Raw genomic sequence first — 12,500 nt, forward strand, 5'->3', positions numbered from 1 at the left:
AGACCTCATCAATATTTCAGCTAGCGGGGAGGAGGAGGAGGAAGAGGAGGAGGAGGAAGAAGAGGAGGAGGAGGAGGAAGAAGAGGAGGAGGAGGAAGAAGAGGAGGAGGAAGAGGAAGAAGAAGAAGAGGAGGAGGAGGAGGAGGAGAGATATGGAGAAGAGGAGGAGGATGAATGAAGAGGAGGAGGAAGAAGAGGAGGAGGAGGAGGAAGAAGAGGAGGAGGAGGAAGAGGGCGGGGAGAAGGAGGAGGAAGAAGAAGAGGAGGAGGAGGAGGAAGAGAAGGAGGAGGAGGAGAAAGAGAAGGAGGAAGAAGACGACGACGAGGAAGAAGAAGAGGAGGAGGAAGAAGAAGAAGAGGAGGAGGAGGAGGAAGAAGAGGAGGAGGAAGAAGAAGAGGAGGAGGAGGAAGAAGAAGAGGAGGAGGAGGAGGAAGACGACGACGAGGAAGAAGAAGAGGAGGAGGAAGAGAAGGAGGAGGAAGAGAAGGAGGAAGAAGAGGAGGAAGGGGAGAAGGAGGAGGAAGAGAAGCGTGTCTGTCCCGTGTGGTACTTGCTTACCATAGCTCCTTTGCAAGCCCACATAATGTAGTTGTGTGTGTGTGTGTGTGTGTGTGTGTGCTGCGTTGCGCCTTGCGGTGAGCGGGTGGTGGAGAGTGGAAAGTTTAGTATGTCTAAACGGCCGGCGTGAGTGGCTTTGGCTAAGTGCTGCGTGCGTGCGTGCGTGCGTGCGTGCATGGGTGCGATATATATGGGGCAGCCGTGGTGTGGTTAGGGTGTTGAACTGTAGATCACAGGGTTGCAGGTTTAACCCTTTAATGCATAAGCCATTGGACTCACACTAACGCATAACATGGGTCTAAATAGACCCGCATTCATTTCCAATGTATTTCTGAGCATTAATCATGTATTCTCTCACACAACTTCTAAAACCAATACATTTTATCCCATAATTCTTCTAAAAGTAATTACATAGGTGGTCCTTAATTCAAAAAAGTATTTTTTAAATAAACATGAATTTGGAATTAAATCACTAATTTCTAGACCTGGATCGAAAACGGCCCGCATTCATTTCTAATGGAAGTCTAAATCTTTCACTATAATAACTTCCACAATTAATGTATTTTAATAGCTAATGGATTAAAAGTTGTAATGTAGGTTGTTTTTAATGCACAAAATGGGTGTTATTTATGTATCTTATATAAATATACACATAAATAAGTTCCCATTATTGCAGACATAGCCTAAGTCTGAAGTGTTTCACGTAAGGAACTAAAATATATTTAAAAGGATTCCAGTAAGGAACAAATAAACTGCGGACCTATTAAGCATTCCATGTCAGTAATATAGATACGGTGTGATCGGAGGAGCCCAATAGCCTATTTGCATATATGCATATTATATGCATAATTATTAGGCAACTTTGCTTTCCTATGGGAAAATATGCCACATAAGACATCTAACAAACTCCACAAATACTATAAACAATTTTGATGTCTTCCAGAGGGGTGTGGCTGTCTTGAAATATTGGTCACATCCGTCTAAAGCAATGCTACAAAGCCATCAGTGTCACATGACATGAGCTCACAAAGTCACTGCCAGATTTAGAAGAATTGAAGATGAAACTACCACAAAACTATTACCTGCAGTGCTGTTATATTCCAGAACTGAAACCTACATTGAGTGTCCACAAGAACATTGTATTCAGCACTCAGAGACTTGGCCAAGGTAAAACAGGCTGAAACCTGAAGACCACTCAACAACACACTTAAGTCAAGACTGGGTCAAGAAATGTCTTTAGACAGTTTTTTCAATGGTTTTATGAACTAGTGAAGGTGACTGTTAATGGACCAGGTAGATGAGTCTATGGCTAGATCAGCAATGTGCACACTTACATGAGTTCCTGAGTTCCACTCAAATGCCAGCAAAGTACAGCATAAATACCATGGTCTTCAAAATATGCAAATGTCTTCCTCTCAATGATCCAGCCATGGGCTCATCCACCCTGTCTGTCAAGAGTCACTTTCCCAAGTCCATAATAGGCCTAACTTTGAAAACTCTGTCCCCAGGTATTTTTGACCCAGTCTTGACTTAATTAACTTGTCTAGTGTCATCCCTTCTTACCTTGGCCATATCTCTGAGTGCTCAATGCCCTGTTCTTCTGGACACTCGGTGTAGGTTTCTGTTGTGTAATATTATAGGACTGCAGGGTAATACTTTTTTGTAGCTCCACCTTAAATTCTTCTCAATTTTTGGCAGTGACATTTCTTACGAGACTGATGACTTTGTAATGATGCATTTCATAATTCTGTGGTAAAGTGACCAACGTCTTGCCAATTTCACGACAGCCACATCCCTCTAGAAGACTTCAAAATTGTTAATTGACTTTTCAGAGTTTGTTAGATCTATTTTGTGGCCCATTTTCCAAGAAGACAACAAAGTTGCCTAATAATTATGCACACCTGATATAAGGTGTTGGGCACCTTCGACGACAGCCCCATATTTTTATACAAATATGCATGGCCTGGAATGCTTAAATCCGATAGGTTTTCAAGTTCATATAGATTCCTGTTGGAAAATAAGCATAAAAAAGACAATATGGTCAAAAACATGTTTGCCTTCTGCACACAGTCTATATAACAAATGAATGCGGATCATTTTTGACCCATATGTGTACATATCATATAGCCTAATTGTATAAAAAGATGTCTATTTCAAAGAATAACCATAAAGTATTTGAATTAAGTATTAATGTTGGGAGTTAATACTCCATAAATGACAAAAAGTTGAATTTTTAGTAAAAGAATCTAAATCCTTTCTCAATATGGCTAAGATACATTAAGTTTGTGATGAAATTACATAGGAAATGAATGCGTGTCTATTTAGACCCATGTGTCTAAATATCATATAGTTATATAAAATGACTTCTATAACAAAGAATAACCACCAAGTATTTAAAATAAGTATTGATGTTGTGAGTTAATACTCCATAAATGATAAGAAGTTGGACTTTTAGTTAAACAATCAAAATCCTTTTTCAATATGGCTAAGAGACATTAAGCTTGTGATGAAATTACATAGGAAATGAATGCGGGTCTATTTAGACCCATGTGTCTAAATATCATATAGTTATATAAAATGACTTCTATATCAAAGAATAACCATCAAGTATTTAAAATAAGTATTTATGTTGGGAGTTAATACTCCATAAATGATAAAAAGTTGGACTTTTAGTAAAAGAATCAAAATCCTTTTTCAATATGGCTAAGAGACATTAAGCTTGTCATGAAATTACATAGGAAATGAATGCGGGTCTATTTAGACCCATGTGTCTAAATATCATATAGTTATATAAAATGACTTCTATATCAAATAATAACCATCAAGAATTTACAATATGTATTGATGTTGGGAGTTAATACTCCATAAATGATAAAAAGTTGGACTTTTAGTAAAATAATCAAAATCCTTTTTCAATATGGCTAAGAAACATTAAGCTTGTGATGAAATTACATAGGAAATGAATGCGGGTCTATTTAGACCCATGTTATGCGTTAAAGGGGTAGTAACCAAAAAAGTGTTTTCACGCAAAAAGTTATGATGCATAAAAATAAATTAAGTCATCTAAGGGACAAAAACAAGTCAATTGAGGAATTCATGGAGTGCTGAGTAAGAAAATTGTATTCTTACAAAGATATAGAAATTTTAAACTCAGCCGGGTCTATTTAGACCCATGTTATGCGTTAAAGGGTTAATGCCCACCTTTCCTCCCTCCGTGGCTGAAGTGCCCTAACCTCACGTTGCTCCAGGGACTGTAACCAATACCCTGTAGTATCTGTAAGTCGCTTTAGATCAAAAGCACAGTGAAGAAAGTGTAATATAATATATCATATCATATATCATATAATATAATATAACGACACACCACGTGACTCACACCTCAAGTTGAATGCTCTCTCTCTGGCCGTCTCCTCAGTGACCAGCCGCAGCCTACGCTACCTGTGCAACAGAAGTCATTACTTCTCTATGGAGGGACGGCAAATAAAGCGTCCAAAGCGAATTGGCCAGGAGTGAAGCGATCGGAGCCACCAGAGTTACAGGAATAGGCCTGTAATGTAATGTTAGAAGTTAGACAGTATGTGATGTAATGTTAGTCACTCAGCAGCGGATCAGATTTGGTGATGGGTTCCGGGTGGCTGTTCCTAATTCTCCCTCTACCTCGCATGCATGCACACACACACACACACACACACACACACACACACACACACACACACACACACACACACACACACACATACACACACACACCTTAATTCTAATCAGCAGGCAGGTGTGTGACGGATGGCGCGTTGAAACAGTGGCCATCACGCACGGGAACTCTCTCTCTCTCACACACACACACACACACACACACAGTTGTCACCTGATCTGCCCGAGGACGGCAAGCACTTGGTGTGAGGCCACACAGGTGTAGGTTTACGGACCACGTTAATCGCTGTATCAGGTGTGTGTGTGTGTGCGTGTGTGTCTGTCTGTCTGTCAGTCAGTGTGTGGGAATGTGTGTGTGTGTGTGTGCGTCTCGTCAGTGCGTGCAAGCCAGTGTGCTGAGTGAGGGAGAGAAAGAGGGAGGGAGAGATGATTAAGCAGAGAGGGATGGCAGAATAGCTGATTTGCTGTACAAAAGGTGGACGAGGCTGCCCAAGAAAACTCATAGCAGAACACTATAAAGCAGTGGTTCTTAACATGGGGTCCGGGCACCCCCTGGGGGTGCGCCAGAGATTCCAGGGGGTGCACAGAATTTTGTTTGTGTAGAGGTTGTGCCCAAAATTATACTTGCAAACATTAAGTAGCCCACATTAAGTCCAAATTAAACAAGTTTTAGTTACCATTTAAAGTCATTCAGGTACTGATTCATGTCTAAAGCGAGAATCATTGTAATTAATCACTCATTTATCATTTTCTAGTGCATATACATATGTAGAAGTTTATGCTGGGGTGCACGGCTTGTCTTCGGCACAGGTAAGGGGGGTGCGCTAAGAAAAAAAGGTTAAGAACCACTGCTATAAAGCACCTTCACAGCGCTGTGTGCAGCTTGGGCAACTTTCAATTGGCTGAGACGTTTACACGTTAGCACATTTTCACTTGTCCCCACTCGTCTCTGAGTTTGTCTGTCCGTTTGATTCTGTTTTAAGGGCCACAATGTAGGATGTTTGCGCGGTGCTCATAGCATGCCTGTCTCAAAATCTACACAGTCATGAAAAAATGCTGTTAAAATAAACTCGCTGTGATAATGTTTTTCATCACGGAATGCCAGCCGTTGATACAAATCTGAATACGGTATGTAAAGCGATTTTTTTTGTATGAGAAGTGTTTCCAACAACTTTCTGACATCGGACCGTGAAAGTGGTTGCGAGAGTCATCATTCACTTACTAATGACTCAAAAACATCGGCTGACTCGGGACAGTGATTAATTAAACTTTTAATCCTACATAGAGCCCCTTTAAGTTCAACGAATTCCAATAGGCCTACTATTATCTCATAATCTGCACAATCTATACTTTTTTAAACTTCTTTTCATGAAGCGACGATTAAAGACATTGGCTGGCTTGCTTTTTTTTTCTCTAACACAAAAGCCTCAATAGTAACCTCCCCCACCTATAATTGTAGATTCAAAAAAAAGAAAGAAAAACGTAAAAAATGGAATTCCAATGCAATGGATTTCTACTACAATGAATGATGATCAAAATATACCCCGAGCTAGCAGGTGCCATTTTCAAAGTCTCAGTGTGGGCAGTGACATAGGGGTTAAGGGTCCAAGCAATCAAACCGCAGCGGGCTTTACGTCATGGTGGAACTGCATTGGGGTGGGGGCACGACGCGTCGGGGTACAGTCTGCTGTCCAGTAGGAACGTGGCCAATGGCACCCTGAACCTAGCCTGATTATCATCGACTTTCAAATCTCTTGGAAAACTTTGTCTGACCAAGAGCATAACAATTAACATTTCCCAAACTACATGGTTGACCCGCCTCCCTTGGTTTGCTAATGGTTGTTTGCTTCCTGACAAAGTGGGAGGAGTTCCCGATATTTCGGGAGCTCAGAAAGTACTTGCATTGCTCTTGACCTGACTAGTGACAACGCTGAAAGTGTTGCGTCACTTGGAGGGCACGGCCTGGCTACCCTGATCCAACCTACCACTTCCTGCTGTGGAAATCTCCCTTTATTTCTGTGTCTGTCTATATCGGTCATATCTCTTTCTCTTTCTCTGTTTCTTTCTCCCCCTCTCTCCGTCCCCCTCTCTCTCTCTCTCTCCTTCCCCCCTCCTGTTCTGTTTTCTATCGTGCTCTGTATGACCTCTAATTGCTCTGCTATGACCTCTAACTGGATTGCTGAAAGCACAAATCAAAACCATTTTTGGCCTCAGATTTGTCACCTCTGGGACAATGGACCTTCTCTCTCTCTCTCTCTCTCTCTCTCTCTCTCTCTCTCTCTCTCTCTCTCTCTGTCTCTGACTCTGACTCTGTCTCTGTCACTCTCACTCTCACTCTCACTCTCACTCACACTCACACTCACACTCACACTCTCTCTCTCACTCACTCACACTCTCTCTCTCTCTCCCCCTCTCTCTCTCTCTCTCTCTCTCTCACATGCAGTACACACACACAAGCACATGCGCACACACACAGCACTCTCTCTCTCACTCACACATACACACACAAGCACAGGTGCACACACACGCATAACTCTCACTCACTCTCTCTCTCTCTCTCTCTCTCTCTCTCTCTCTCACACACACACACACGCACACACACACACAGACACACACACACACACACACACACACACACACACACACACACACACACACACCCTCCCCCTCCCCCTCCCCCTTCAGGACCCATAAGCTGTGCCATCTGAATACCTCTGCCTCGCATCTTCATACCCATCATGCCGGCACGTGCCACCTCACTCCAACCGCCTGCAGGCCGGGTGGCATAACACACACACACACACACACACACACACACACACACAGAGTGAGAGACACACACACACAGAGTGAGAGACACACACACACACACACACACACACACACACAGAGAGTGAGAGACACACACACACACACACACACACAGAGGCGCACACGTACACACACACACACACACACACACACACACACACACACACACACACACACACACACACACACACACACAGAGTGAGAGACACAGAGAGAGAGAGAGACACACACACATAACATCATCTGGAATTCTCGTGTTTTTTGACATTTATGCATGCATGCATGTGTGTACCACTGCAAAAGCTGAAAAAAAGCATGCATCTTCCTAGAATGGGTGTCTTCCTAGCTTGTCGCAAGTGTGTGTGTGTGAGAGAGAGAGATAGAGAGAGAGATAGAGAGAGAGAGAGAGAAAGAGAGAGCGTACGTGTGTGTGTGTGTGCTTGCATGCATTTGTCTGTGTGTGTGTGTGAAATATGGGCCATCTCTCGTTGTGAAGTGGCCGCCACCTCTGGCACATGTGAAGGTGACTGCCATGGCACAGAAAGACAAAGAGAGGGGGAGAGAAAGAGTGTGTGAGAGAGAGAGAGAGAGAGAGAGAGAGAGAGAGAGAGAGAGAGAGAGAGAGAGAATGAGAATAAGAGCAAGAGGAGGGACGGATGCTTAAAAGGTACACACACACACAGCAGTATGGAAGGGAAGGAAGATTGAGACGCAGCTTATCGCAGCTCAGTAGGGACATCTGCTGGTGGGAGTTGGCAATTGACACAATCCGCACTCTAGGTACTCACTCCCTAACTTCCCATTTCTTCTCCTCTCCCTCTATCTCTGCCTTCTTCTCTCCTTTTCTGACCAGTTTTATCTTTCTTGTTACCGTAGTAGCAGAGGCCTATCGTATGAGGCCTATTGCACTCTGCTTGAGTAGCAGCTACTAGCTTGTGTGGTTGGTTGCTTGCTCCCTTTCTCAGACACTAAACAAATTCTCACAAGATTCGTTTCTCCTAGAGACTACCATCATTACGAGCACGTTGTCAATTTGGTGAAATCAAATCTTAACTTTAAACTCAAACCCGGGTGAGGCACACAGTGCAATTTCGTTGTGTGCAGTGTGCAGTCACAATGGCAATGGGAGTTGGAATTTCCCAGGTGGGCTTTCACTTTCAGTTTTTCTTTCGCTTTCAGAGCTCACACTTCCACCTAAACAGAGTTCAATTTGACAGTTCCAGACTGTGCCTAAGGTATTTATTGGTCATCAATGATTAAAATTTCAACAGTAGCACACGTCAGGGTGGTGCAACCACAGCTAATGGCACTATTGTATGGATTAAATAGTTTTTTTTGTTTGCTTGTTTTTTTGTGGATTATCTAAGAAGCATACTCATTGCAGTACATTAATTACAAATTCTGTATTTCTCATGAGGACACAGCTGGTGTACAGTAGAGATGAGATGAGATGAGATGTGTTGGGGTAGGGTGGGTGTTACCAGTCAGGCCAAACTGCTGTGATTTCCTGGAAAGCCTCAGTGTTCTCTCTCTCTCTCTCTCTCTCTCTCTCTCTCTCTCTCTCTCTCTCTCTCTCTCTCTCTCTCTCTCTCTCTCTCTCTCTCTCTCTCTCTCTCTCTCTCTCTCCTGTGGGACGTCTCATGTTGCAGTGTTGTCATTGGCCCCCAGCTGGCCGGCTGGCTGGCTGTTTGGCTAGAGCCTCAGCCACTGTATGTAGTGTGATGTACTAGCAGTGGGGTGAGCAGTCTTGCACAACAGGTGGCTAAGTGTTAAGCTGTAGGTGTGTAACTAGCATTTCTAGTTGAGGAATACAAGCCCATTGAGATCACCAGTGCCTTGACGTCCTAATTGTGCAGTAGTAGTACAGTATTTTTATTATTATTATTATTATTATTTCATTTTAGGAGCTTTTACGCCTATGGACAGGGTGGTGTTAGATGGTGACAGTGGGAGAGAGAGATGGCGGAGGATCGGGATATGAGCTCCGGCCCAGGGTCCCATACTGTAATGCAGCATGCAGGAGTGAAGAACCTCTTTCATTCGAAGGGCCACTTACGTTTTTTATAAAGTCCTCCAAGGGCTGGGGGGAGCTGTGGCGCAGCGCACTTAGCCCCCCACATTTGGGCTTGCATGCCCATGGGGACCCCGGTTCGAGTCCGGACGGGGTCATTTCCAAATCCTCCCCCATCTCTCTCACCCATTCATTTCCTGTCAGCATCTCATACTATCCTGTCAATAAAGGCCCCCTAAAAAAAAGAAAATAAAAAAATAAAATGAATAAATAAAAGTCCTCCAAGGGCCACACTAGTATGAACACCAGCCAGGATTTCCACCTGTGCTTATATTGAAGGCGACCACTTGCTATTACACGAAACAACGAAACATCTCGCCGCGTTCTCATTCTCGTTCGGTTGATCTGTCTGATGTCATGTCGTCCATTTTGTTTCATGATGTAAATACTGGAGATGCACCGGATCCTGATTTTTAGGATCCTGCCGGATACCGGATCCACTGCTTAAAATCCTGCCGGATCCGGTACCAGATACTGGATCCTACGAAAGGGTTGAAACACACAGTCTACTCGCACACGTGGGCCCTTTTTATTACGTTGGCTCAAACTATTTTTTAGACTCATTGGCTTACTGCCACACTGCCTGCACTGGCCGCTTCCAAAGTTCTTTCACTCCATGCAGCAATTGGGGTTGTGAAGGACTGACTGAAAAACCTGGGCTAGAGATGCACCAGATTATGATTTTTAGGTAACTGCCGGATACCAGATCCACTGCTTAAGATCCTGCCGGATCCGGATCCTGTGAAAAACCCTATTATCCTGCCGGATCCGGAACCGGATCTTGGATCCTGTGCATCTTTAGTATACAGCTTTTTAGATGCGTCCTAGCATCTCTATAAGAGGGTATGTCCGTCCGTCCATTGATCGGTCGGTCTGTCCGTCTGAAACACTTTCTTTCAATTGTAATTCCCTCCTCTGTCCACAAGGCGACAGCGCATAGATGGATGCATCTTTGTCTGCCTGTCGGACTTGTTCATACACAAAGACACAAATACAAAAACACACTAATTCTCTCTCTCTCTCTTCTCTCTGTCTCTCTCTCTCTCTCTCTCTCTCTCTCTCTCTCTCTCTCTCTCTCTCTCTCAGGACCTACCCCATAAAAGACGTGCCGGTGGAGACGGAGGCCCTGACTGAGTGGCTGTATCAGCGCTTTGTAGAGAAGGAGGAGCTGCTGGCACACTTCTACAAGACAGGTGAGACACACACACACACACACACACACACACACACACACACACACACACACACACACACACACACACACACACCACTCACACGTCTACGACACAGGTTTCACACACACACATACAAACACATACACACACACACACACACTCTTCCTGCCTCTCTCTCTCTCTCTCTCTCACTCTCTCACTCACTCACTCACTCACTCACTCACTCACTCACTCACTCACTCACTCACTCACTCACTCACACACACTTCTACGACACAGGTTTCACACACACACCACTCACACACTTCTACGACACAGCTCAGACACACACACACACACACACTTCTACGACACAGGTTTCACACACACACACACACAAAAACACTTGTACGAGACGGGTTAGACCAGGGGTGCCCAACCAGTCGATTGCGAACTACCAGTCGATCTCGAGACATGTAATGTGACGGGGAAAATACTGTCTTTCAAAAGTAGGCTATGTAGCAAGCTGCTGGTACTGTATTGGTTAGATAATTAGTCTCATGGTAACAGAGAATGAGGGGAAAGCATTAGGAAGTGACTGTACGGGTATTGCAGTTGATTCATGTGTGCACACATGTAACATCGGGTGAGTAACAGAACATGTGCGCAACGATGCGTTATGGCGCGTCAATGTGCGAGAATCTTCGTCCAAATCGCTAGTCGCATGCATCATCGCTAACTGCGTTTACATCGCGTGCCGCGTGTAAGGGAAATGTTAGTTGCTGACATGTATGGAATTCACTTCAATTTGTGCTGTTTCTTGCTCCAGTTGTGGACAAATCGATTGGCCAAACTCACAATAGAAAGCCTTTGCTGTGCTACTGTCCCAGAGAGCTGAAAAAAAAACCTTCATAGAAGAAGTCACTCTTAACAGGGGTGTTAACCAATCCAATGAGTTCTCTCTCTCTCTCTCTCTCTCTCTCTCTCTCTCTCTCTCTCTCTCTCTCTCTCTCTCTCTCTCTCTCTCTCTCTCTCATAGTAAAGTGAACTTAACTAGCCTACTATTTACCCATAACAAATGGTGAATTTCTGAGCGCTTTTTAATTTGTACCACTGAAGGCATGATAATGCTTCATCATATTTTAGAAATAGGGCCTATGTGCCTACATATGCCTTTTGTATACCAAATATTTATAATTTTGAAATTGTTTCAGTTGTTTATGACTTGTGTATGACTGAAATTATCTCTGCATACTATCAGTGCTGCATTGCTTTGTAAACATAGGCTATTCAACACACTTTAAAAACACACTGAAACGATACGGCCATAGTAGCCTACTAAAAACGTTTTGTTCATAATAATGGTGATTAATAAATGGTGATCTTAAATTTTCATACAGACATCCTTAAATTTGACTTGGAAGATCACGGCAGACCATCAACTTCAAAAGTAGATCTCGGTTAAAAAAAAAGTTGGGCACCCCTGGGTTAGACACACATCACACACATATTCATTTGTGAATGGGCAGCATGAATTCTGGAAATAAACTACTAAAAATATTACACAGTGCACCTTCAAAAAACGTTTTTAGAATACATGTCTCTTTTGGTTGTGTTGAGTGTGTGACCAAGTGGCAGGCTGGTTGTAATGCTAATGGACTAGAGATGGAGTGTGTGTTGCGCGTGGTTGTCATGCACACACGTGTGTGTGTGTATGTGTGTGTGTGTGTGTGTTTGTGTGTGTGTGTGTGCTTGTGTGTGTGTGTGTGTGTGTGTGTGTGTGTGTGTGTTTGTCTGTGTGTGTTTGTCTGTGTGTGTTTGTCTGTGTGTGTTTGTCTGTGTGTGTTTGTGTGTGTGTGTGTGCTTGTGTGTGTGTTTGTGTGTGTGTTCATAGCTAGCCAATTGTTTCTTAACAGCTCCCCTAATTAGAGTCTCTAAGTGGGGTTGCTACGACTACGAGGAGTTCTGGAGTGGGCAGTAAACTGCTCCCGTCGTGAAGGCGCCTTTGTCATTGTCAGCGACTTCAAACGGCCTTGGAGCGCAGCGCATTCATCATCTCCTGTCCTTATGCAGTGCAGGATGGGCTAGAACAAAGAGGCACATTTTAAATTCTAATATCCCGGGTTATATGGGCAGCCATGGGGTAATCAGCTGTTAGGAAGTCAGACTTGTAGCCCAAAGGTTGCCAGTTCGACTCCCGAAGCGCCAGGTTGGTGGGGGGGGAGTAATTAACCAGTGCTCTTTTGGTCAGGGC

The 12,500-nt window shown here is 43.7% G+C and overlaps 1 protein-coding gene across 3 annotated transcripts in view; it reads left to right on the forward strand.

The window, feature by feature from the left end:
• The window catches only part of lpgat1 (lysophosphatidylglycerol acyltransferase 1), a 105,557-nt gene that overhangs the window by 91,186 nt on the left and 1,871 nt on the right, over positions 1–12,500 (forward strand). For all 3 annotated transcript variants that reach the window (XM_063223767.1, XM_063223765.1, XM_063223766.1), the window contains exon 7: positions 10,179–10,285. In XM_063223767.1, coding sequence (XP_063079837.1) covers positions 10,179–10,285 — 107 coding nt within the window. The remainder of the gene's footprint in view (positions 1–10,178; positions 10,286–12,500) is intronic.

Source organism: Engraulis encrasicolus, chromosome 18 (assembly GCF_034702125.1).
Source record: "Engraulis encrasicolus isolate BLACKSEA-1 chromosome 18, IST_EnEncr_1.0, whole genome shotgun sequence".
NCBI lineage: Eukaryota > Metazoa > Chordata > Actinopteri > Clupeiformes > Engraulidae > Engraulis > Engraulis encrasicolus.